This window comes from Ovis canadensis, chromosome 4, assembly GCF_042477335.2.
Source record: "Ovis canadensis isolate MfBH-ARS-UI-01 breed Bighorn chromosome 4, ARS-UI_OviCan_v2, whole genome shotgun sequence".
Lineage (NCBI taxonomy): Eukaryota > Metazoa > Chordata > Mammalia > Artiodactyla > Bovidae > Ovis > Ovis canadensis.
The window spans coordinates 30,123,192-30,149,806 of record NC_091248.1 but is presented as its reverse complement, the minus strand read 5'-3'; the positions used below and the strand labels follow the sequence as shown (position 1 = coordinate 30,149,806).

Below are 26,615 nucleotides of genomic sequence, written 5' to 3'. Positions count from 1 at the left end.
GAATTCAACTTCCAACACTGGCAGTGTGGCTTCAATCCCTGTTCAGGGAGCTAAGACCCCCACATGCCATGTAGCCAAAACACCAGAACATGAAACAGAAGCAACACTGTAAGGCATTCAATAAACTCTTTAAAAATGGTCCACATTTAAAAAAAAAATTCTTAAAAACAAAGTATTGAAAGGGCTACAAAATCAAGAAAATGTTAGAATATCCAGAGCGGCTTACCAAGGTTTGTTGAATCCTATTGGCGTGCTGCAGTCCATGGGGTCGCAAAGAGTTGGACACGACTGAGCGACTGAACTGAACTGATTTGTGTAGTCTAGGCTCTTGCAGAAAGTAGTGTTTCAGAAAAATTTAAAATAATAGTCTGGACCTAGAGAGATTACATACTAAGTGAAGCCAGAGAAACACAAATATTAATATCATATCACTTACATGTATATTATCACCCTGCTTATTTAACTTATATGCAGAGTACATCATAAGAAACGCTGGACTGGAAGAAACACAAGCTGGAATCAAGATTGCCGAGAGAAATATCAATAACCTCAGATATGCAGATGACACCACCCTTATGGGCAGAGTAAAGAGGAACTAAAAAGCCTCTTGATGAAAGTAAAAGAGGAGAGTAAAAAAGTTGGCTTAAAGCTCAACATTCAGAAAACGAAGATCATGGCATCTGGTCCCATCACTCCATGGGAAGTAGATGGAGAAACAGTGGAAACAGTGTCAGACTATTTTTTGGGGGCTCCAAAATCACTGCAGATGGTGACTGCAGCCATGAAATTAAAAGACGCTTACTCCTTGGAAGAAAAGTTATGACCAACCTAGATAGCATATTCATTACTTTGCTGACTAAGGTTCATCTAGTCAAGGCTTTGGTTTTTCCATTAGTCATGTATGGATGTGAGAGTTGGACTGTGAAGAAGGCTGAGCGCCGAAGAATTGATGCATTTGAACTGTGGTGTTGGAGAAGACTCTTGAGAGTCCCTTGGGCTGCAAGGAGATCCAACCAGTCCATTCTGAAGGATATCAACCCTGGGATTTCTTTGGCAGGAATGATGCTAAAGCTGAAACTCCAGTACTTTGGCCACCTCATGGGAAAAGTTGACTCATTGGAAAAGACCTGATGCTGGGAGGGATTGGGGGCAGGAGGAGAAGGGGACAACAGAGGATGAGATGGCTGGATGGCATCACTGACTCGATGGCCGCGAGTCTGAGTGAACTCCGGGAGTTGGTGATGGACAGGGAGGCCTGGCATGCTGTGATTCATGGGGTTGCAAAGAGTCGGACACGACTGAGCGACTGAACTGAACTGAACATGTAGAATCTGAAAAAATGATAAAAATTAACATATACAAAACAGAAATAAACCCACAGACATAGAAAACAAACTTATGGTTACCAAATGGGAAAGCAGAAAGGGATAAATTAGGAGTCTGAGATTAACATACATACATTAAATAAAAAGATAAGTAACAAGGACTGAGTTGTAACAGGGAACTCAATAGCTTGTAATAACCTATAATCGAAAAGAATCTGGAAAAGTATACGTGTGTGTGTGTGTGTATTAATACATAAAACTGAATCACTGTGCTGTACACCTGAAAACTAACATGACATTGTAAAGAGCTATACTTTATAAAAATACAATACAATACAATAGGCTGGAGAGGCTGATTGAGAAAGTGGAGCCAAGAAGTTAGAATGCTGTAGTGAAAGGGGCTAGACTGAGGTGGTAGAAGTTTAAATAAAATAGAAGGGATGCACAGCATTGTGAAATAGGATTTAGTCACTCAACTCTACAAATACTGATGGAAGGGAATCAATAAAAGATGATGGAAGTTTCAAGCCTGAGGGAGCGAAGAAAGTGACATTAAGAATAAGAAAAAGAAAGTAGGAAAAAGACGGTTAAGAAACACATGATGATCCATTTCAGACAAGTTTAGATACAGGGAAACAAGCACTGGTCCACACGGAAACATGTAAAATGCAGCTGGAAAAATAGGACCCAGGGCTCCAATGAAAGGGGTAAGTTCGAATTCGGGAGTTGTTGGCATGTAAGTGGTAGCTGAAATCACAAACATCAGTGGAACTTCAAATGGAAAATACAAGTTCAGGGATTGAGATCATGATTTCTAAGATCTCAAACTATACTATAAAATGCATCCCTTTAATCATCAGCAAACGGATGTGGATACTACCATTGCTTCATCATTTTCCAACACATAATACTGGCTGCCATACCAGGACTAAAACATTAACTTGACTTTATTGTTACACATTTCAAAACTGCAGAAACAAGTGGCCTCTTCAGTACAATCCAGGGGGGGAATTCAAATGCCAGGCAGATAACCAAGGGTGAAACCAGGCCAGTCTGAGACTGGAGGGAAGGAAAGTGCTGGCCTGGTCTAAAGATAGCACCTCCAGGGAGCGGGGAGATGCCTGGGGAGCCACAAGGAGGAGCCCGTCACCAAAACAAGGCTTGAAGGATCTCTACTCAAGGAAGAGCTCTGGAAGGCTTTGAGCTGGGAAAGCCTGGAATCAGATCTGCATCTGTAGTTACAGCCAAGGCAAAAAGTAAAATAACCACCACCAAAAAAATTAGGAACAGGCTGAAGTTACAGTTACGCCATCTCCCCACTGGCTCCTTGTGCTCACCCCACAAGATGATCCCAATGCATCTAGGAACCTCTGGGAAATATAAACTGAAGGTTTATGGTTGCATGGATGTGAGAGTTGGACTATTAAGAGAGCTGAGCAATAGCTGGGGAAACAGTGGAAACAATGGCTGACTTTATTTTTCTGGGCTCCAAAATCACTACAGATGGTGACTGCAGCCATGAAATTAAAAGACGCTTACTCCTTGGAAGGAAAGTTATGACCAAACTAGAGAGCATACTCAAAAGCAGAGACATTACTTTGCCAACAAAGGTCCGTCTAGTCAAGGCTATGGTTTTTCCTGTGGTCATGTATGAATGTGAGAGTTGGACTATAAAGAAAGCTGAGCACCAAAGAATTGATGCTTTTGAACTGTGGTGTTGGAGAAGACTCTTGAGGGCCCCTTGACTGCAAGGAGATCCAACCAGTCCATCCTAAAGGAGATCAGTTCTGGGTGTTCATTGGAAGGACTGATGTTGAAGCTGAAACTCCAATACTTTGGCCACCTGATGTGAAGAGCTGACTCACTGGAAAAGACCCTGATGCTGGGAAAGATTGAAGGCAGGAGGAGAAGGGGCTGAAAGAGGATGAGATGGTTGGATGGCATCACTGACTCGATGGACATGGGTTTGAGTAAACTCCGGGAGATGGTGAGGGACAGGGAGGCCTGGCGTGCTGTGACTCATGGGGTCACAAAGAGTCAGACACGACTGAGCGACTGAACTGAACTGAGGGTTGCCTCTGTCTGAAGATCCCACCCTTTGGGACCATGGGCCTTGGACTCAGAACTGCTGCTCTGTCACCCAGGCTTCTTGGAGAGACAACCTTTTAGCTGAAGTATCTGTTTTATACTATTTCATCCTTTCTGGTACTTTTTCTAATTTGGCTTTTCAAATTGAAACTAGCAGGCTTTTATTATAAAATTATTTTCTGTTTTATATGTGCAGTTAAGTTTTGTACATTCTTAGGAAAGAAATCAGAGAAGGCAATGGCACCCCACTCCGGTACTCTTGCATGGAAAACCGCATGGACGGAGGAGCCTGGTAGGCTGCAGTCCATAGGGTCGCTAAGAGTCGGACATGACTGAGTGACTTCACTTTCAGTTTTTAGTTTCATGCACTGGAGAAGGAAATGGCAACCCACTCCAGTACTCTTGCCTGGAGAATCCCAGCAATGGGGGAGCCTGGTGGGCTGCCATCTATGGGGTCACACAGAGGCAGACACAACTGAAGCGACTTAGCAGCAAGAGCAGCAGGAAAGAAATACAGAAAAATATACACCAAACCTAGTAGCTGTTGTTACCAGGAAGCACGACCAGTTTATATTTATGTTATGATTCTTTTATAGTATTTGCTTTTTTCCTAAGCCAAATATCATATGAAATCAAATAAAAACTTTTTTCAATTTTTAATTGAAGTTTTTTAATTTTTAATTGATTTACAGTAGAATTCTTCAGAATCTTTTCCACTACAAGATAGTGAATATAGCCCTCTGTGCTATATATACCAGAGCTTCCCTAGTAGCTCAGTCCATAAAGAATCTGCCTAAAGTGCAAAAGACCCGGGTTCAATCCCTGGATCGGGAAGATCCCCTGGAGAAGGAAATGGTAAACCACTCCAGTATCCTTGCCTGCAAAATCCCATGGACTGGAGCCCACCAGGCTCCTCTGTCCATGGATTGCAAAGAGTCGGGCACTACTGAGCAACTAACACACTGTGCTATATATTGGTCCTTGTTATTTATTTTATATACAGTAGTGTGTATATTAATTTCATACTCCTAATTTATCCCTCAGCATCCCTCTTTTAACTTTTAATAAATACTTAATACCTATTACTTAATATTAATTAAATAATATTTGATATTAAATTAATCATATTAAATAATACTTGTTTAATTAAAACTTAATACTTTTAATTTAAAAGTACTTTTAACAAATACTTCTCACTGCAGTGGCTTCTCTGCAATGAGAGCTCGGTCTCTAGACATACGGCTCTAGGCACATGGGCCCGAGGTGCACCAACTCAGTAGCTGTGGCATATAGGCTTTGTTTTCCACGGCATGTGAAATCTTCAAACCCAGGGACTGAACCCATGTCCCCTCCACTGACAGGTGGATTCTTATCCACTGTACCACCAGGGAAGTCCCTCCCTTCCCCTGTGGTACCCATGATTCTTTCCTATGTCTGTGAGTCTTTCTGTTTTGTAAATAAGTTCACTTGTATCATTTTCTTAGATTTCATAAATAAGTGATGTCATATGATATTTGTCTTTCTCTAATTTATTTCATGTAAAGGTATGACAATATTTAGGTCCATCCATGATGCTGCAATGGAGAAGGCAACGGCAACCCTCTCCAGTACTCTTGCCTGGAAAATCCCATGGATGGAGGAGCCTGGTAGGCTGCAGTCCATGGGGTCGCTAAGAGTCGGACACGACTGAGTGACTTCACTTGCACTTTTCACTTTCATGCATTGGAGAAGGAAATGGCAACCCACTCCAGTGTTCTTGCCTGGAGAATCCCAGGGATGGGGGAGCCTGGTGGGCTGCCGTCTATGGGATCGCACAGAGTCGGACACGACTGAAGCGACTTAGCAGCATGATGCTGCAAATGGCATCATTTTACTTTTTTTTTTAATGGCTGAATACTCCATTGTACACATATACCACATTTTCTTTATCCATTCATTTAGGTTGCTTCCATGTCTTAACTACTACAAATAGTGCTCCTATGAACATTGGAAACCGCCTGCAGTGCAGGAGACCCCGGTTCGATTCCTAGGTCGGGAAGATCCCCTGGAGGTCATGATAACCCACTCCAGTATTCTTGCCTGGAGATTCCCATGGACGGAGGGGCCTGGTGGGCTACAGTCCACGGGGTTGCAAACAGTCAGACATGACTGAGTGACTAAGCACAGCACAGCACTGGTCTGTAAACATCACCCACCAACGTCTCTATCAGAATTGGAGACTTCTGTCTAGTTTTGCTGCTGCTGTTGAATGTGGGGGCGTGAGGGGTTTTGTTTTCCTTTCAACTCATTACTCTTACTTGATTTTCAGAATTCACACTTGATTTTCAGAATTAACAATGGCAGCCTTGTCAGCTACAAAGGGGCACTTGCCATCGACCTCCACAAGGGAGGTCCTCCATGTGCTGCTGCACTCGCTGACCTTTAACATTCCCTGAAAGCAGTTCAGGGTAGAGAGCAGAAATGAGGCACTCTGTGCTCTGGAAACACTGGCAGAACAAGTCTTCTGAGAGTTAAATATTCTCAGGAGCTGATTTTACGAGCCCAATTCTTGCATCTCCTCACATCTAGAAAAGCACTAAATTCCTTCATGGTGACCACTACCCCTCATGACTTACAGAAACCCGCAAAAATACATGCTTGATTGCATGTACTCCCCTTTCACCAAGATCACATATACACGGATCCTCCCCCTACCTCTTTGGAGCAGTTTCTCAGAGTATCTGAAATGCCATCTCCTGGGTTCTAGTCCTCATTTTGTCGCAAATAAACCTTAACTTGCAAATCACATTGTGCATTTTTTTTTAAGTCAGCAACCTGACAATGATAAAGACTGACTGCTTTTTTCCTCTGCTGTCTCTTACTGATAAAATTAAAAACAGGATAGCATTAAAAAAAAAGCCATCACTGATTCTACTAATTTAGGGGGGAGGGAATCACCCATTACATTAGATTACATTAGACCACAATTTCTCAATCTTTTCACTGTTAGTATTTTAGACCAGACAATTCTTTATTGTAATATATTCCTCTGTGGACGGGTGCGATCACTTAGCATGTCATGCATTTTAGCCATAAGATATCTTAATTTAAAGAGGTGTTATTAAAACAAACAAAAACTTTCCTCTTTTTAATGAAGGACATGTAAAAGCTGTATCTTTCTTTTCCTAAGGAAGGATGCTAAATAGTGTGAAGAGACACAAAAATTTAGAAGATAAAGTTGCTGCCTTTGAGAGGTTATAACAAGTTGCACTCAAAATTTGTATCATTTTGGTCTCAGTCATTGACCAAGAATGTAACTGAAGCTTTGGTGTTATCCTGACTCTTGTAAGTTAATTATACAATGATGTACTTTTATGTTTTATAAATGTTACAAGCATAATTCTAAATAGCACAAAAATTTCTGATTTTAGATTAAATAACACCGATACCTACTAGGAAAACACGAATTTCTAACCACTGCATTTGATGGTACAACTCTGAAATGAAAGCACCACCTGGAAAAGACCCCACAACAACTCTAACAAAAGCATCTCTTCACATGAAACAAGTATTTTGGTGATTGATTTAAATAGGTGATCCATTTAATAATGTCCTAAGGGAGAATGAAGTCGACCAATGTGAGGTCACCCCTCTTTGCAACTCTATAGCACAGAGAAACTGAGAATGAATGAAATAAACACAGCATTATTCAGTGTGGGTCTTTAAATGGTTTCTATTTGCTTACATCTACCACACAACAGGAATCATTATATACAACTTCCAAAAACTCAACTGCCCATTATAATATCTACATCATTTGACTTCCAATACAATCTAACCTCATTATCATAAGTATTTCCTCCCTAAACAAAAACAAACTTCTAAAATTCAGTCGTTTGTTCATTTGCTCACTTTTCATTCAACCAGCAAGTGCTGAAGGCCAGATACTGGCCAGGCACACTGCTGTGAAAGCGCAGTCACTCAATCATGTCCGACTCTGCGCAACCCCATGGACTGTAGCCCGCCAGGCTCCTCTGTCCATGAGATCATCGAGGCAAGAATACTGGAGTGGGTTGCCGTTTCCTTCTCCAGGGGATCTTCCCAACCCAGGGATCAAACCCAGGTCTCCTACATTGCAGGCGAATTCCTTACCATCTGAGAGCCACCAGGGAAGCCCACTGGTGGGCCCTAGAAAATCAAACCAAACAAGGCACTTTCTTCAAATTCAAGGAACTACCCATATATATGCTGTCTCTGGGCTGCCTCTCTACCACCTCTCACAGGACCAGCGGGCACAAAGCATGCTGCCGAGCCCTGTTAAAACCAGCACCAGCCAAGCAAGTGGCTGACAGGTGGCTAACAGTCTAGTCAAACACTGCTATCTGTCTGAAGTCTTGCTTCACAGTCCTGAGTACGTAAGAAAGCTGACTGTTTTACCTCCTCCCAGTGTTTCATCAAAATGCACAGAAAGAAACACAAGACAAAATCTGGCAATAACTCTATCAACCATATGCCAAAGTCTATTCACCATATGCCACAGTCTGAGTCAAAGGTCCATGAACTGCACAACCAAGAAGCTCAACTGACCCAAGAGTTCATCACCATACTTACTGTCTTGTGGTACATCTTCCGAAATGTTATCCACGGATGAATGAATAAGTGAAGAGACAAGCGAACAACAAGAGGAGAGCGAATCACAAAGACAGGGAGAACACATCAACCATCCCCATCGCCTGAACTTAGTTCTGAAACACAGGAGCTCTACCTACCAGAAAAAGACAGGCTGCCGGACAGGTCACTGCATGGGAACTCCTTCCAAAGTTTGGCAAAGTTTCCCTTTCTTAACCCTCCCCCTCTCCTGGGAGATCTACTTCATTCCAAGATGGTTATTATTGGCCTGGGCAAGCAACAGGGAAAATTAAGGAGGGCAATGGTTCATAACTAACTGCCCAAGGACGACTCTGTAAAACAGGGTCCCAGAGAGAAAAAGCTCCATGAGCAGAACACAGGAAAATAACAGATATTACTTTCATGGCTGAAGAATTATGTGTGTGCATGCTAAGTTGCTTCAGTCACATATGACTCCCTGGGACCCTATGAGCTGTAGCCCGCAGGGCTCCTCTGTCCATGAGATTCTCCAGGCAAACTGCTCCTAGTTCTCTAATTCATTCAGAGACCTGGACAGTCTGTGCCATGGAAATTTCCATCTCAGCCTGGCAGAGCCACACGGTGATGAGTGCCTGTTAGTCCCCGGGAACCGAACAAGCCAAGGAACACGTGCAACCATACATCTTCCAGGACTAGACACAGAGACAAGAAGCTGCCTGCAATAGAAAGTTCAGTGAGGAAGACGGAAGAAGCCGCCCTCACCCACTTCAGTGAAACCAAAAGAAGGAAGGGAAAATACAGACCCAGGGATCAAGAGGAAGAGTATCTTTCTGATGAAAATTCTCTTGAAGCTCTTGAACAGTACAGCTAGTATCCTGGCAACCTTCAAAATGTTCTGGTTCCATCCAGGCTGCCGAGCGGAGCTGGGCAAAACATACCATCACCCAGATGGTTCATGATCTCAGCTCTCAGACAAGCCTGCATACTTCTCTCCTTTGGGGAAGCCCCCTGGGGTTTTCATCCCCCTTCATTATCTTACTTTTCATCATCATTAAGATGTCCAACAGATACTTTAGGACAATTTGGTCACGCTATTAACACTTAAGTCACAATTTGTTATTTAAATACTTAGTGTAACAAGACCCTTTACATATGCAAATCTTACTTAATGCTTAAAATAACCACATGAAGCTTTTTTATCTCCCATGTTTACGTCCATGTTTTTATCTCCCATGTTTACAGAAACTGCAGCTCTGGGACGGATGAATAATTTTTCCAAAAGTCACTTAGGTATCAAGTATCAAGATTTAATCCAGGTCTGTAATCCTTCACTCTGTGCTGTATTGCTTCAGTGTTCAAGCCTGAGTCATCTTCCCGGCACACATAGCTCAGCTGGTAAAGAATTCACCTGCAAGGCAGGAGAGCCCGGTAGCATAACAGTCAGCCACGACTCGGCCACTAAACAACAGCCTGCCAAAGTCACTGTGTGTCAGTGAAGTATCCTACTTCATCAGATGTTTGCTGAGCACCTGTATGGGTCCAGTGCCATCCTGGGGTAATGGGAAATAAACCTGCTTTGAAATGTTTAGAATCTTAAAACTGTAAAACAGATGTTACTTAGCCTTACTATGATACTACCTCCACAAGCATGTAAGATTTGTAAGGGGACGGGGGGTTGCTTATTTTTGTTTATTCCACAAATTAACAGCATTCTTGGACCACTGTTGAATATTTTAAAAGTTTACAAGATGTGCACTCCTTAAATATAGTCTCTAGTTTAAAATTAGCAAGAAACAATCTATAACAGCAACTGAGAGGCAATATGTTCATGGCCTTTTAATAATTCACATTAAACATTTATTCTTATGTATCAGTGTATTTACCATTTCAGATAATTGTACACCAAAAATAAGATATGTGAAGTGCACAATCTTTAAGTATAAAGCTTGATAAATTTTTGCAAAATGATCAAATATATGTATCAGTCAGGGTCCAGTCAGGAAATAGAAACCACACCAGTTGTTTGAGCAGGGAAAATGTAATACAATGAATTGTTAACTGGTAGGAAGTAAATACTCAAAGAAATAAAAGAAGATTTCAAAGAAAAATAACAGTGCAAACTCTGCTCCCCCAGCCCAAAAAAAATTAGCCACTATCTCTAGGCTGAAGAAGAGTGGACGTGAGGTAGTTAAGCACCCTACCCCCACAAGATTCAGACCTCCTTGGAGGGACAGAAACTGTATCAGGAGCAGCGGAGGAACTCGCCAGAGAGCAGGCTGGAGCTGGGCCGTGGGCAGGGCGAGGCCTTAGCGTCACAGCCTGACCTCTGAACAGGCAGTGGGGCTCCTGCTGAAAGGTCATAAAGGGGGCTGGAGCCTGGGAGGGAGGGGTCTTCCCGACACAACAGCCTTGCAGTGTTCCTTCAGGGCCCTCTGCTGGGAATGCCTAATATTCCAAAGGAAAATGGTTTAGAGAGTCCAGCTTCATGTCACACAGCTGGGCAAGCAAGACTCAGTGTGGAATTGAGAGATGATCAGTTGGCGCTGGACTTCGCTGGTAGTCCAGTGGTTAAGAATCAACCTGCCAGTGCAGGCCACGTGGGTTCAACCCCTGATCCAGGGGGACCCCACGTGGCACAGGGCGACTGAGCCTCAGGCCACAACTCCTGAGGCCTGTGCGCCCTGGAGCCGCTGCCCACGCCATCCCAGTGAGCAGCGGTGCGCTGCAAGTAGAGAGCAGCCCCAGCTCGGCGCAGCATGAGAAGGACTGGGCAGCAACGAAGACCTAGCACAGCCACAAGTCGGTAAATTGATTAAATTTTTTTAAAAAAGAGAAAGAAGACAGCCTGGATTCTGAAAGCTTTCCTACTCATGGTTCCAGTCCTTTGTGAGGCTAATAATTTTAGGCCAGTCAAGCTAACCCGAAAAAGTTCTTATCAGTTTCCTTTTGGTAAATGTACCCCAAAAGAAGAAAGGGGAAACAAAATGTAGTATTCACTACATACAATGGACTATAATTCAGCATTAAAAGGAATGAAACTCTGATACCTACTACAATATAGAAGAACCTTGAAGACATCAAATGAAATAAGCCAGATAGGAAAGTACTGTGTCATTCTACTTACAGGAGGTACCTGGAGTAATCAAATTCACCAGTGGTTAAATGGGCACGGAACTGCAGTCTGCGATGATGACAAAGTTCAGAAGCTGGATGACAGCAATGGTTGCACACGACGTGACCGAATGCCACTGAGCCATCCAATTAAAAATGGTTAAAATGTAAAATCTTGTTACGTACATTTTACCACAATTAATCAAAAAAAAGAGTTTAAGTATTTACTTCCTACCAGTTAACAATTCATTGTATTACATTTTCCCTGCTCAAACATCTGGTGTGGTTTCTATTTCCTGACTGGACCCTGACTGATACATATATATGATCATTTTGCAAAAATTTATCAAGCTTTATACTTAAAGAGGTCATATTACTTGTACCAAAAGCACCTTGATTACTATATTTCAACCCATTCATCATCATGAACCCAGAATACTCTACCTAAAATGTCAAACTTCACCCCTTGATCCGCCAGCCTCACTACTAAGCTAAACTCCTCTGCGTGGCATATGAGGAAGACATTCCAAGTTCTTGGTTCTACTTACCTTTGTTAGGTAGTTAAGAGTAGGGAAGGAGGAGTCCAAAATGGTGGTTAAAGAAAAATAGTGACTAGAAAAAGCCCCCGAAAGGGTGAGAGAAAGGGAAAGGCCCACAGAAAGGGGAAGCCTCAGACTGGAGCGAGAAAACTCTGGTGAGCCAACACCCAAACATGGCCCCTTCCCTGTCTGGCCTTCAACACTCGCCCTATTTGGTTGCAGATAAAAGCCCTACTTTGCACTGGCAAAACCAATCAGGCTACATGGACTATAAAGGGTCAAAGACAAAAGATATAAAAAAGGAAGCCAAAAGGATTCGAGAACACTCCTATGGGAGTTGGCCCCTCTCACATCTAGAGACGTGAGAGCTCTAACTGAGCTGTAGGTAGTCTGCCCTTCCAAGTCTCTGTTACAAGACAAAAACCTCAAGAAAATAACACTGCTGCCTGCTTAATAAACCATGCCTGTTTGAGCTGTAAGTAGTCTGTCGTTTCAATTCTCTGCAACGACGAGACAAGACCAAGACCGAGGGAGGAAAACCAACCCCAGACATTCATCCTGAATTCTTGCTGCCCCTTGGCGCACTGCTCTACTTTCACTAACACTTTGTCATCCTTAACAACTAACAGAATCCCCACAGTGGCTCTCTAAAAGGGCACTTGTGGTAATGTTTCAAATATAAATATCTATTTTTAATGTATGGCTAACCCAAAAAAAGAATAAAGAAAATCTATAGAACCCAGAAAACACAAGAATCTATAAATCCACAAGGTTATATACAAGGACTATAAGTAACATTTTCCTTGCAGGCATTACTGATTGCTAATGGCTAAAAGCCTGAGTTTTAATTATCCAGGTCCCACAGGGAGAATCCCGTGGACAGAGGAGCCTGGTGGGCTACAGTGCATGCAGTCACAAAAGCTGGACACGACTTAGCAACGAAACCACCACTGCCACCACAGGGAACAAGGACAAAGTCTGGGAGCCAACAACCTTGGAAGGAGGAAACACAGAGCTTCTCTGGAGGACAACACCTTCAAACTAAACCTCAAAAAAGTCAACAAAACAGTTCCAAGAAACATGAATTCATAATAAAAAAAAAACTGTACAAATAAAGATACAAGCCACAGTAAGGAAGAGTCAAACAGAATCAAAAACCTCTACAGAATCAGACCTATAAAGACTGTGGGTATCAAAACTAGACTCTGAACAGACTCGCCTTACACTCTGTGAAATATGAAGACATAAAGGGAGACCTGAAACTATGACAAACAACAACTAAGATGTGTATAAAGAACCAAACAGAACTTCTAGGGAAAAAATTAGTATTGAAATTATAGCAGATGAGTCACAACTGCATAAAGAATTAGTAAACTGGAAGATCTGAGAAAGTTATCCAGAATTCAAAGAATCAAAACCACTGAATCATAAAACAAAGGTCAAGAGCACACCCTTACTTCTTACTTCTAACTGGAATTACAGAGAGAGTTAGAGAATAAGAGAGAAACAATATTCAAAAATATAATGGTTGAAAATGTCCCAGTGCTGATCAAGACAAGATTATCAGACTCACAAAGCACAACATATTCACCACAAAACTAAACGAACTCTTCATCAGTACACATTACAAACTAAAGATCAAGCAGATACAGACATGAAAGCTTATAACAAAATCACAATTTAAATGAAAAGTAAATTAACAGTAAAATAGTACCAGAGTAGCCTTAAGAGAAATTAATTGTCCACTTAGAACTTTATATAGATAATAAACCTGCGTATTGAAAACAAAGATGAAATCAGCATATTCAGAGGAACACAAACTGATGCCCACACTACCAATGATTCTCACTGAAGGAGCTTCCAAAGCAGGTACCTCAAAGAAAGGTGGGGGGAAACAACAGAAAGAGAGGTGAGATGTAAAAATAAAAAGTAAAGACGGATTCTTTGTTGTAAAAATAAAAAGAAAATGATACATATGAAAATTCCAAATAAATATTAACTGCATAAGATAATGTGTTCATGCTCAGTCATGTCTCTTTGTGACCCCATGGACTGTAGCCCACAAGGCCCCTCTGTCCACGGGATTTCCCAGGCGAGAATACTGGAGTGGGTTGCCATTTCCTTCTCCAGGGGATCTTTTCAACCCAGGGACTGAACCTGCATCTCTTGCATTGCAGGCAGATTCTTTGCCACTGAGCAACTATATAATAATGCCTAATTTGTGGAGCTAAAAAGAAATCAAAGTAGAATTAAAACTGTAGACAACAGCATGCAATTGAAAAAAGGGCCGTGGAGTTACAGTTCTCATCTTGACACAGAGAAAACTTTAGGCTTTAATGTGCTTGTTAAACGGTGACCATGAACAAAGCTTTTTTTAAAGAATATATAACAATATATAATACAGAGGAATAAAATACAGAGAATTACAGAAAAGATTTTAAAAGTCAAATCTAAAGAAGAGAGGAGAAAACAACAACAAAGAGCAGAACACACAAGAAGTGCAAAATGCCTGCCAAAATGCATCGGAAAACATCAGTGACGACAATCAGTGTAAGTGGACAAAAGATATAAAACTAAACCTCGAGGCACATGCACTATTTACAAAAGATACGCGTAAAACATAAGGACACGGAAAAGCTGGAAGTTATCAGGCCAATACCGACACAAATACCACAAGGTCACAGAGCATAAATTTATCAAACAAAGTATATTGGAAAAACCATAACAAGCAAAGTGGCAAAGAACTTGTGATCCACCAAACACTAGTGTTCTCAGAAAAAAAGAATCCAGCTTCCACATAACCTCTCTGCTGCTGCTGCTGCTAAGTCGCTTCAGTAGTGTTTGACTCTGTGCAACCCCATAGACGGCAGCCCCATAGACAGCAGCCCATCAGGCTCCCCCGTCCCTGGGATTCTCCAGGTAAGAACACTGGAGTGGGTTGCCATTTCCTTCTCCAATCCATGAAAGGGAAGAGTGAAAGTGAAGTCGCTCAGTCGTGTCTGACTCTTAGCGACCCCATGGGCTGCAGCCGACCAGGCTCCTCCGTCAGTGGGATTTTCCAGGCAAGAGTACTGGAGTGAGGTGCCATTGCCTTCTCCAACATAACCTTTCTAGACTGTATTATACAACAAAGCTACAGTAATCAAAACAGCATGGTATTGGCACAAAAACAGACATGTAGATCACTGGAACAGAACAGAGCGCCCAGAAATAAACCCACGTCTACAATCAACTCATCTTCAATAAAGGAAGCAAAAATAGACCATGAAGAAAAGAAATTATCTTCAACAAATGGTGCTGGGAAAGTTACATACAAGTCAATGAAATCAGAATACTCCCTCACACCATATACAAAAATAAACTCTAAAAGGTTTAAAGACCTTAATATGACATGATACCATAAAACCCCTAGAACAGAACATACGTGAAACATTCTCTTATATAAATTGTACCAGTATTTTCTTAGATCAGTTTTCTAAGGCATAAGAAATAAAAGCAAAAATAAACAAATGGGGCCTAATCAAACTTAAGAACTTTTGCACAGCAAAGGAAACCATCAACAAAAATACAACATATGGAATGGGGGAAGGTATTCGCAAACAATCTGACAAACAGGGAGTCAATATCCAAAATATACAAACAGGTCATACAACTCATACTGCAAAGACAAACCTCCCAACCAATAAATGGACAGAAGACCTAAATATATATTTTTCTAAAGAAGACATACAGATGGCCAGAAGACACATGAAAAGATGCTCAACATAGCTAATGTTTAGAGAAATGCAATTCAAAACCACAAGGAGGTATCACCTTACACCAGTCAGAACGGCCATCATCAAAAAATCTACAAAAAAAAAAAAAAATGCTGGGGAGGGTGTGGAGAACACAGTTGGTGGGAACGTAAACTGGTGCAGCCACTATGAAAAACAGTACAGAGGGTCCAAATTAAAATTATCGTATGTTCCAGCAATCCCACTCCTGAGCAGATATCCAGAAAAGACGAAAACTTTAATTGGGAAAGATACATGCATAGCAATGTTCACAGGACCACTATTTACAACAGGAAAGGCATGGAAACAACCCCAGGGCCCATCAACAGATGACCGGCTTAAAAAGAGGTGGTGTGCATACGCATGTGTACACACAGTCGACTATCACTCAAGCACGGAAAAAGAATGAAATATTGCCACTAGAAGCAACAGAGACGGACCTAAAGAATGTCACACTCAGCGAAGTCAGACGGAGAAAGGCAAATACTATATGACATCACTTACGTGCCACCTAAAAAATAATCCAAAATTATATATACAGAACAGAATATAATATATATGTACAGAACAAAATTATATATACAGAAACATAGGCATAGAAAATGATCTTATGGTTAACAAAGGGGAGAAGGGAGTGAGTTGGGATAAATTAGAAATATGGGATTAACAGGCGCAACAGAGATTTACTGTACAGCACAGGGAACTACGGGCTTCTCTGGTGGTTCAGACAGTAAAGAATTCGCCTGCAATGCAGGAGACCTGGGTTTGATCCCTGGGCTGGGAAGATTCCCTGAAGGAGGGAATGGCAACCCACTCCAGTATTCTTGCCTGGAGACTCCCATGGACAGAGGAGCCTAGCGGGCTACTATCTATCCATGGGGTTGCAAAGAGTTAGACACAACTGAGTGACTAAGCACGCGCACACACACAGAGGGAACTACATTTAATACCTTGCAACAACTTACAATGGAAAAGATTCTGAAAAGAATATAAAACCGAGTCACTCTGTACATCTGAAACTAACTATACTGTAAATCAAGTATACAACTACAATTTGAAAAAAAAATAAAAAGAATCCAACCTCCACACATTTGGGCAATTCTGTCCAAAGGAAGCCTACTGGTTAACAAAGCACACTGTTAGGGAAGAACTGCTGGAGCTCACAGGCTGGCATCAAATTTTTGACCAGAGACATTAATATGCCTTTTGTTACCTGAATATTGACTGGAGATGTTGCAATATTTACTGACATAAATTGCCAGCCACAGACATTAGTTTCTACAAAAATCCCCTTGTCAGTTATGTGCTATCAACCTGCTCCCTCTTTGAGCTAAGACTTACCAGGTCAGCACTCCAATAAGCCACCAAAGAGATGAGGAAATGAACCACTAAAGTTCAAAAGTCTTGCCTCCTTTAGGTGAAGTATAGGACAGAAAAAGAGACAACAAAGAAAATTTAACCAAAAGAAAGCCAGTGTATCAACAGTATTAGCAACAAAATTAAGGCAAAAAGCATGATTGGAAATAGTCACTACTTCGCTGCACCATTTTCCTTCATAATCTTCATCTGTGTGTACTGAAAAACACATCTTCAAAAACGTATAACACAAGTTGTCAGAAGTTCAAGCAGAAACTGCCAATGCTACCATCTGCAATTATCTCTAAAACTGAGACATTAATCAAACAAAAGTAGAAACAGCTGAACACTGCAATTAACAAGCTTGATCCAGTAACTGGAAAACACAAATTTTTCCCAAGAATCATTTACAAAAAGCTGTCCATATACTTCATAAGTCTTAAAGCAAGCCTCACACTTTCACAGTATCAGACCATACCATTTGAGGATAATGCAATTTACACTATAAATTACCAACAAAGTGACTTTAATAAGTAAAACCTTTATGTGCGTGTTCAACTGTTCAGTTGTGTCGAACTCTTTGAGACCCTATGGCCTGCAGCCCAGCAGGCTCCTCTGTCCATGGAATTCTTCAGGCAAGAATACTGGAGTGGGTTGCCATTTCCTCCTTCAGGGAACGTTCCCCACCTAGGGATGGAATCCAAGTCTCCCCCATTGGAAGCACATTCTTTACCACTGAGCCACCAAGGAAGCCCCAAATCTATACATTTGGAAACAAAAACAACCCTTGAATCAGAGAGTATGTAAGACACTAGAAAATACTTAGAACTGATTTAAATCTACTTAGGAACATTTGTGGGCTATGCCCAAGGCAGCACGCACAGTTAATTATGGGCTCCCTGGTGACTCAATGATAAAGAATCCACCTGTCAGTGTTAAGATAACATGGGTTAGATCCCTCGGTCAGGAGATTCCCTGGAGGGGAGATGGCAACCCACTCCAGGATTCTTGCCTGGAAAACCCCATAGACAGAAAAGCCTGGTGGGCTACAGCCCATGGGGTCACAAAAGAGTCAGACATAAAAACTAAGCAATAGAAGATAACTATATGGAAAAGACTCTGATGCTGGGAGGGATTGGGGGCAGGAGGAGAAGGGGACGATAGAGGATGAGAGGGCTGGATGGCATCACCGACTCCGTGGACGTGAGTCTGAGTGAACTCCGGGAGTTGGTGATGGACAGGGAGGCCTGGCATGCTGAGATTCATGGGGTCGCAAAGAGTCAGACACGACTGAGTGACTGAACTGAACTGATACCAAACCCAGGATGTTTTACAGGTGAGTTCTGCCTAACACCAAAAAACAGGTGTCTCCAGTTTTACATAAAACCCTAGAATACAGAAAACATTCCACAACTTATTTCATGAGACTACTGCAATGCTAACATTAAATAATACCAAAATCTCGCAGAGACTACATGAGAAAGAAAAACTACAGGCCAATCTCATTCATGAACATGAATGCAAAAATCGTTTCAAACAAAACAATAGCAAATCAAACCCAAGAATACAGAATAAAAGATAACGTATCATAACCAAGTTGTATTTTTTCCAGGAATGCGAATGTTATTCAACACTGAAAATATATTCAATCATCTCAATGCAAAAAAATTCATTTGATCAAATTTCATAACCACTCAATTAAAACTTTTATCAAACTAGGAATAAAAGGAAAAGTCCCTAACCTAGTAAGTAGAAAGTCAAGTTGTGAAGGACTTCCAGGAAGGCTCTTTAAAAGGGAGCTGAGTCCATGAAGACAGACCCTTTGTGTGTCCACTTCTTTGGATTTGGAATGGGGGCTACATGGCTGATTTCCCAACATCTACTCTGGCCTATGAGGTGATGTGGATCAACTGGAATTCTCCTACTCTCCTGACAGGAGGATAAACTGGCACCACACCATTTAGAAACAGCTACATATATGTTAAAATTATACAGGAAAAAAAAAGGGTGCTTGATACAAATTTCAAGATAGTGTTTATTTCTAGCTGGGTGAGAGAAGGACTTCAACTGAGGAAGTGACAACCCCTAACTGGTAAAGCTCCATTTCTTTAGCTAAATGAGAGGTCCAACTGGGTTCATTTCATTTCTCTGGAAACTATACATATCAGTCGGATATACTCTTCTCTGTGCATGAGATATTACACAATAAATTTTAAGTGAATGAGAAAATATCCAAGAAGCTATTTGAAAATATCTTCTTGCTCATCTCCCTATTTTAAAAAAAAAAAAAAAAAGCTCTTGGTAGGTAAAAGTGGTTTTTTTCATTGCTATAAAATTGCTATTGAGATCTGGCACTTTAGGGGCTGCTCTTAAAAAAAAAAAAATTGCTATTAAAGACATTCATGTGTACTCCTCCCTGTATAACGCAATCAACTTGGTTTCCAAACATCTCTGAAGTGCAAAAGATGTGAAGGCTTTGCACAGATTCTACTGACTTGCAACCACTTTCTTATATACCAACTGACATTCACCCTATTTCTGCTAATGAAATCCTTTAAACTTGTCTTAGTAACAGCAACATTAAAGGGTAAGAATTTGTACATAGATACTAAGTTGCTAAATAAACAGAGAGGCGAACTAAGCTTTAATTAAGATATCCAATTTACATCTTAAAGTGCTGTGTGGATCTTCTTAGCTTAAGGCAACTGTGGGACTAAACCCCAGAGGCTAGATAGGTACCCAAATGGTTTTAGGCTAATTTATGGATTTCGGTTCCTAGAAAATAATAATATCCCAGTTAAAAAAACTTCTCCAACTTCTGGAGCATCCTTCGCAGGTATTTTTATGAGCACTCATTCTGGAATATCCCTGGCAAGGCAGGTACCAAATCCCGTAGGATAAAGGCCCGAAAATCAACAGCGACATAACCCAACAACAGATTCAAGAATTATCCCGCCCCGTCACTGCCCCCGACATCTCCTGGAAACAGGTTGTCTTTCACATGTGATCTCCCCTCCAGAATCCTGAGGTGTGAAAAGCAATAGGGAAAATTACTGGGAAATGAGAAGGGTCCCTGAATCATATAGACAAAACTTAAATCAGCTGGGACCTTGCAATTAAAGTTACCTGACTTCACTTTCACTTTTCACTTTCCTGCATTGAAGAAGGAAATGGCAACCCACTCCAGTGTTCTTGCCTGGAGAATCCCAGGAACGGGGGAGCCTGGTGGGCTGCCGTCTATGGGGTCGCACAGAGTCGGACACGACTGAAGCGACTTAGCAGCAGCAGGAGCAACCTCATTCCTAGATGTTCTCTGGAAGGACTGTTGCTAAAGCTGAAACTCCAGTACTCTGGCTACCTCATGTGAAGAGTTGACTCACTGGAAAAGACTCTGATGCTGGGAGGGATTGGGGCAGGAGAAGGGGACGACAGAGGATGAGACGGCTGGATGGCATCACTGACTCGATGGACATGAGTATGAGTGAACTCCAGGAGTTGGTGATGGACAGGGAGGCCTGGCGAGCTGCAATTCATGGGGTCGCAAAGAGTCGGACACCACTGAGCGACTGAACGGAACCTCATTCTGCGGAGAAGGCAATAGCAACCCACTCCAGTGCTCCTGCCTGGCAAATCCCATGGACAGAGGAGCCTGATGGGCTGCAGTCCATGGGGTCGCTAGGAGTCGGACACGACTGAGCGACTTCAGTTTCACTTTTCACTTTCATGCATTGGAGAGGGAAATGGCAACCCACTCCAGTGTTCTTGCCTGGAGGATCCCAGGGATCGGGGAGCCTGGTTGGCTGCCGTCTACGGGGTTGCACAGAGTCGGACACGACTGAAGCGACTTAGCAGCAGCAGCAGCAACCTCATTCTGCGGAGAGGGAAATCGTGTCTCGGGAAGAAGCGCACCTGCTAAGGATCTAAGAGTCATTTGAATCCATCTCCTCTCTCAGTCCAGTGATCGTTCCCTCACCCACTCCCAAACGCTTCAATTCGCTCCTGACACGGAGGTGAGGTGACAAAACCCGCACCTCCAGTGTAGCCAGAATGTCGGGACCAGAAAGGGTCGCGGCCCCTCCTCTCACAGGTGGTGAAACTGACGTTGGAAAGTGACGCAGCTAGGGCAGAAAATCAACGACCCTCGGCCACCGAGCTGCAGGAGCTTCCCGAAGGCGATGAAAATCACTGGGGACCCCACTTCCTAGCTCTAGGAGAGAGAGGGTCAAAATGAAACCGGCTCCCTATATTTCAGCATGAACCCCGAGTTTCCCTTGCAGGAGAACTGGGGAAGCACAGACAGCTAGTGGCGCAGGGCCGAAACCGATTCCCGCCTCTCCCGCATACATGTCCGTGGAGAAATGGCAACCGTGAGGATGCGGCGACTCCCGCGAGAAGAGATACCTTATGCTCGCGCCGCAGTCCCCCGTCGTACCAGCACCGGAGCCCGCCACCTTGCTTCCGGGGTTCAGCGGCAGCAAGGACCGAAGTCTCAGAAGGAGGGAGCCTCAGCCCCGCCCCATTCAAGCCCCGCCCCTAAGCGCGCCTCGCCGAGGACCCGGGTAACTTCCGGGACGCCGCGCGTCACTAAGCAGCCTGTCCCCACTTCCGGACGCATCCTTGCCTTCCTCGCTGTCCCAGACTGCTCGAGTGCTGTCGAGATATCGGCACGTTTGATTGGCGGAGCGAGAACGCTGGTCTCCGCCGATTGGATCTGGGGGAATCCGCCCCGTAGACGTCAGCTGGGAGCACAGTCTCAGTGGTCGGCTGGTTTCCCGCCGGCTGCCTGTCTTGAGTTGCAATCATGGTGGACGTGATGGAGTTGCCCAAGGCGCGAGTCAACGCCAGCATGCTAGCTCAGTTCATCGACCAGCCGGTCTGCTTCGTAGGGAGGCTGGAGAAGGTGCGCGCGCTCACCGCCCTGGGCTTTTTGGGTGGAGGGGCCCCTTGGCCATCGGGCTGGCGGAGGGTGGAAGAGAGAAAGCATCACTGCGCCCCGAATTGCTTTATTTTCTCGCAACGGAACTTTTTGCACACTTTTTGGCTCTTAGCGCGCGGAATCGCGAAGTTTTCGAACGCGCTCCGTTCTAGTGTCCCGCCCTCGTTTTTTACTTGAAATTATAAACAAAATTCCATCTGTTTTCTGTTAGCCGGCCTTGACAGCTAGTCCAGTTTTCTTGTTTACTTTTCTGCTGTTCCCTCTTTTCTCAAACCTCATTGTATCGTTGAAGTCGCTTTTCTGTGAAACATTGCTTGATTGTATTTTACTGATCCAGTGCCAGTTTGTTACCTTACCCAAGTGTTAAGAGCGCAGCCCCTCATCCTACTGGTGAGAAACAGGCCCAAAGGCTCAGGATCAGGAAACCGAGAAAACTTTTTTATGAAAGTTTTTTACTAGTTTATTTCAGTCACATTATCTTCTTGCAATAGGTGTATTTGGACGTCACAGTTACGGAAATTGGGTAGGAGTGGCATCTGGTTAAAAAGTGCTTAAGGCTATGGCAAGTAGCAAAGCTGGCATTCAAACCAGATCTGACTGCACTCTTTGCAGCTGTCTCGCGGGAGTAGAGCCCAGATGTTCTGATAACCAGTTTCTCTTTACTTCCCTCACGTCTCATTTTTTAAAACATACCCTCTGTGGGATATACACTGTTTAAATCATGGATGCCAGTAGGTCTCACTTTTAGATAATATGAACCCTCCTTAATTTGTTCTTATTTCTAATTTGTTCTTAGATCTTAATTTGTTCTTAGATCTAAATCTGGGTTGCCAGATTTAGCAAATAAAAATAATGGGACACCTTTGCACTAAAAAGGTAATTGGTGTTTATCTAAAGTTCGAATTTAGGCATCCTTTGATCAGGTATAGTAACACCAGACAATGTGAACTAGTTAAACTGCTCAAAAGAATTGCTTTGTGTGCACTGACTGTGGGTCAATCTGCTCATCTTTTGTCAGACTTCTAGTCTTTTAAAGAGGTTTATATGGACTTTAAAAAAAATTACGTGTTTCTTTTTCAGATTCATCCCACTGGGAAAATGTTTATTCTTTCAGATGGTGAAGGAAAAAATGGAACTATTGAGTTGATGGAGCCTGTATGTTTAAGTATTAATTCTGTTTATATTATAATTAATTCTTCCATCTTATTTGGTTTATTGCTGTTTCTTATTCTTGGAGTGGACATATAAAGGACCAGTTCATCAAACTTCTCTCAAATAAAATTTGTGTCCTGCTTTTACATTTGCTTTTACTTTTCTAACCAATGATTTTGGGGGCTCTGTCATTTTTAAATGAATGCTGACAACTCTCATTCCTTATGAAAGACCAGAAAATCACTTAAGAAAAAAATTATTTTTAAATCACTTTTCCTTTCCTCAGTAGTTTCACATTTTTTAAATTCAATTCTCTATTTTTGTTTACATTTATTTTCAGTTGTCACTTGCTTTTATGGTTTATGTTTGTGGTACACTTTCTTTGTCTTTTATGAAGACAGATGTGTGTGTTGTTTGGTTAATGCATACAGAACTCACTGTACAGATATACATAATAGAAAGTTCCTTTCCTTTTAAAAAATTACATCTTGTGGAAATACTGGACGGTCTCAGTATCTTTGATTTTTGTCTTCAACTTAAACATTTAACTGTAGCTTTAGACCTGAAGCCACTAAAGGTGACTGGACTGGTGACATGCTGACAGTGATAAGTACTCGAACATTTTTAACAAGTTACAATTCCATTTTTGCATTGATAAATCTTAAAATTATTTTGCTACATGAAATGAAAGATTAGTAAAATCTAGAACAATTTTCCAAGTTAATTTATCAGCTGAAAATGTGATAACACCAAGTTGGCATTTTGTTCTTTGTGTTAGCTTGATGAAGAAATCTCTGGAATCGTGGAAGTAGTTGGAAGAGTAACGGCCAAGGCAACCATTATGTGTGCATCTTATGTCCAGTTTAAAGAAGATAATCATCCTTTTGGTAAATAAAACATTCTATAATTCATGTAATTAGGAGGAAAACAACTTTATTTTTAACTTGCTATGTCTTGGTCTTGAGTTTCAGTCCTGCTACAGTTTGAATTTCTGTATTATTTTCTGATCCCAAAGGAAAATGCTAGGACATTTTAGCCTACTTATAAATAATACTTCTGTATGTAAGAAGCACAATGAAGATGAATATTTGTGGAAAGAGAATTTTTTTAAAGTAAACAAAACAAAAATACTGTTAATAGTTTTTTTATTTGATTTTAATATAGAAAGGCATCAAATAATGCACAAAGCCTAAATCACAACCAGGCAAGAATGGTGCCTGTACGATGGAAGTCAAAATGGAAGTTATACTCCATGAGTTTTGGAAATCATGGCAGTTCTACTGCATGACTTTTATTTTTTGGAACTGTACTTAAATAAATATGACCCATATCACAGTTTTACCAAATGGATTGTGAAAATAAGTTCTCTCCTCTAAAAGGGAGAGAAAAGAGAAACAGGTAGAACTTAAATAATAATTGATGTTACAACTTTCCGCTGTAGACTAAATGTTTGCTAACCTATTTCTTTCAGATCTTGGACTTTACAATGAGGCTGTGAAGATTACCCATGAGTTCCCTCAGTTTTTTCCTTTGGGAGTTGTGCAGTATGGTTGAACTATTTTGATGATTGCCCGTGAGCTACAAAGACTATTAAAGGAGGCCCCTGATATTTGAAGGAACAATTCCTGTGATTTTTAATATTTAATTTGTTCTCTTAATTTCACTTACCTAACTTTATTAGATATTCCAGTGTGCCATTTTTGACAGAACTGGCTTAGTGACAGTTCTCACCTAAATTCTCATGAAGAATAATTTCTCTGGCATATGGTCAGATTAAATGCACACACAAAAAAATTTGGTTGAACTCAGTTTTCTGCATTATTAATAAAAGCTTATGTGCTGTTGGTCATATCGTTCTTCTTCTTTCAGTCACCTGTTCAAGCACAAACTTGGAATTTAATAGCTGTCAGGTCAGGACTTAAGATTTCCCAGTGGAACCCTGGGCCAACCGTGTTAAGAATGTACTGCCAGCCCATGAACTACACCACGTTCATCACTTCCTGGACACTGAAAAAACGATGATATTAAAAGCAAACAGAATCCAACATCTGTAATTTTTGAATACTTGTATTAGGGCATTCTACAGAATCAGAACCAACAGGATATATGTGTATATGTATATGTAAATGAATTGTTACACAAGTTGGTTTACATGGTTATGGAGGTGGAGAAGTCACCCGATCTGCAGTCTAGAGAACCAAGATCTGCAAAACTGGAGAACCAAGAAAGTCGGTGGTGTACAGTGCGAGTCTAAGAGCCTGAGTCACATGCAGCCCACATTCGAAGACCGAAGAACAGGGAAGACGCTGCTGTAAGTCCAAGAGTCTAAAGGCCCCAAAACCAGGAGCTCCAGTGTGAGAGGGCAGTTGAAAATAAACATTCCAGCTTGAGAGCAAATGTGCCCTACCTCTGCCTTTTTGGTGTATTTTAACTCTATAAACGGATTGAATGATGCCCACCTACTTTGGCAAGGGCCATCTTAACTCAATCTACTGATTTAGATGCCAATCTGTTCCAGAAGCACCCTCACAGATATACTCAGAAATAATGTTTTACCAGCTATCTGGGTATCCTTTAGCCCAGTCATAACTGACTCATAAAAAGTAACCATCATAGCATCTCTTTCTCAGGATTTTATTAATAACAACTGTCCAAATGTGAAATTTCTCTATTCTTGCACTTCATACCACCAACCTGGGTGACATGTTGCAAGTGTACTACAGTAACAGTAATTGGTGACCTGTACGGCCACAAGATTTATGGCTTGACCCATTTTCTTCAGTGAGGAAATAAATTCTGAATCTATTCAGGTTGCAGATCATGCCAAGAATATTTAAATTGGTAACATCTTCAATTTCATCCCCAGATATTCTACAAATTACTTAAGCAACGGAGCTACTCATGGTAAAACATTTTATTACAGTAAGGAAAGACAATTTTGGTCTTCCCAGGTGGCGCCAGTGGTAAAGAATCTGCCTGCCAATGCAGGAGAGGCAGGTTCGATCCCTGGGTCAGGAAGATCCTTTGACATCGTTAGAGCAGGAAATATCAATGCACTCCAGCATTCTTACCAGGAAAATCCCATGGACGGAGCCTGGCAGGCTACAGTCCATGGGGTTGCAAAGAATCAGACACAAGTGAACACACACATACATACATAAAGACAACTGTAACTGAAATTCAGGTGTAGGAGGGACATCAGCCAATCCCAGGAACACAGTGTTGTCTTCAGTGCCAGAGAAGGGGTCAGCCTGCAATTGTGTTAACCTCGGAAAACACTAAATGTTAAAGGTGTCCTGTTTGAAACCCCTGAACAACTACGTTTAGTAAACTGGACTAAATGACTAGGGTACTTCTGACAAGTGAGCCCTTTATACTAATGATTTATGGTGCCATTTCTCTAGCCCCAGTGTTACCTATGAACTTTGGCTTGAAAGAGTGTAGTTTGAACAGATGCAGCTCCCCTGCCATGTGTTGCCTGACATTTAGTAATAATTTTTAAATATGATTCACCTATTTCAAATGTACAGTTCAGTGACTTTTAGTACACTGAAAGAGTTGTACATCCATAACTACAGTCAATTTTAGAACATTTTCATCATAACTTACCTGTCATGGCCCAATCCCTACACCACCACCTTGCCCTTAAGAAGAAACTAGTCGACTTTTCTGTCTCTGTAGATTTACCTGTCTGGGATATTTCATCTAAATGGAATCATATATGGCCTTTTGTCACTGACTTATTTAC

At 41.8% G+C, this 26,615-nt stretch overlaps 2 protein-coding genes across 4 annotated transcripts in view; one reads left to right on the top strand and one right to left on the bottom strand.

Moving 5' to 3' along the window:
* UMAD1 (UBAP1-MVB12-associated (UMA) domain containing 1) overlaps positions 1–21,434 on the bottom strand; it is a 280,794-nt gene extending 259,360 nt beyond the window's left edge. For 2 of the 3 annotated variants that reach the window (XM_069587513.1, XM_069587514.1), the window contains exon 1: positions 21,181–21,414. The gene's annotated coding sequence lies outside the window, so the exon portion shown is untranslated. Of the gene's footprint in view, positions 1–21,180 lie in introns of all 3 variants that reach the window. The other variant, XM_069587511.1, reaches the window with a different exon arrangement.
* RPA3 (replication protein A3) lies at positions 21,326–24,912 on the top strand. Its single transcript, XM_069587516.1, has 4 exons — positions 21,326–21,679; positions 22,796–22,870; positions 23,646–23,754; positions 24,339–24,912. Exons 1-4 carry the CDS (start codon positions 21,581–21,583, stop codon positions 24,419–24,421), a joined length of 366 nt encoding a protein of 121 aa, XP_069443617.1. The 5' UTR covers positions 21,326–21,580; the 3' UTR covers positions 24,422–24,912.
* Positions 24,913–26,615: the final 1,703 nt, after the last annotated feature.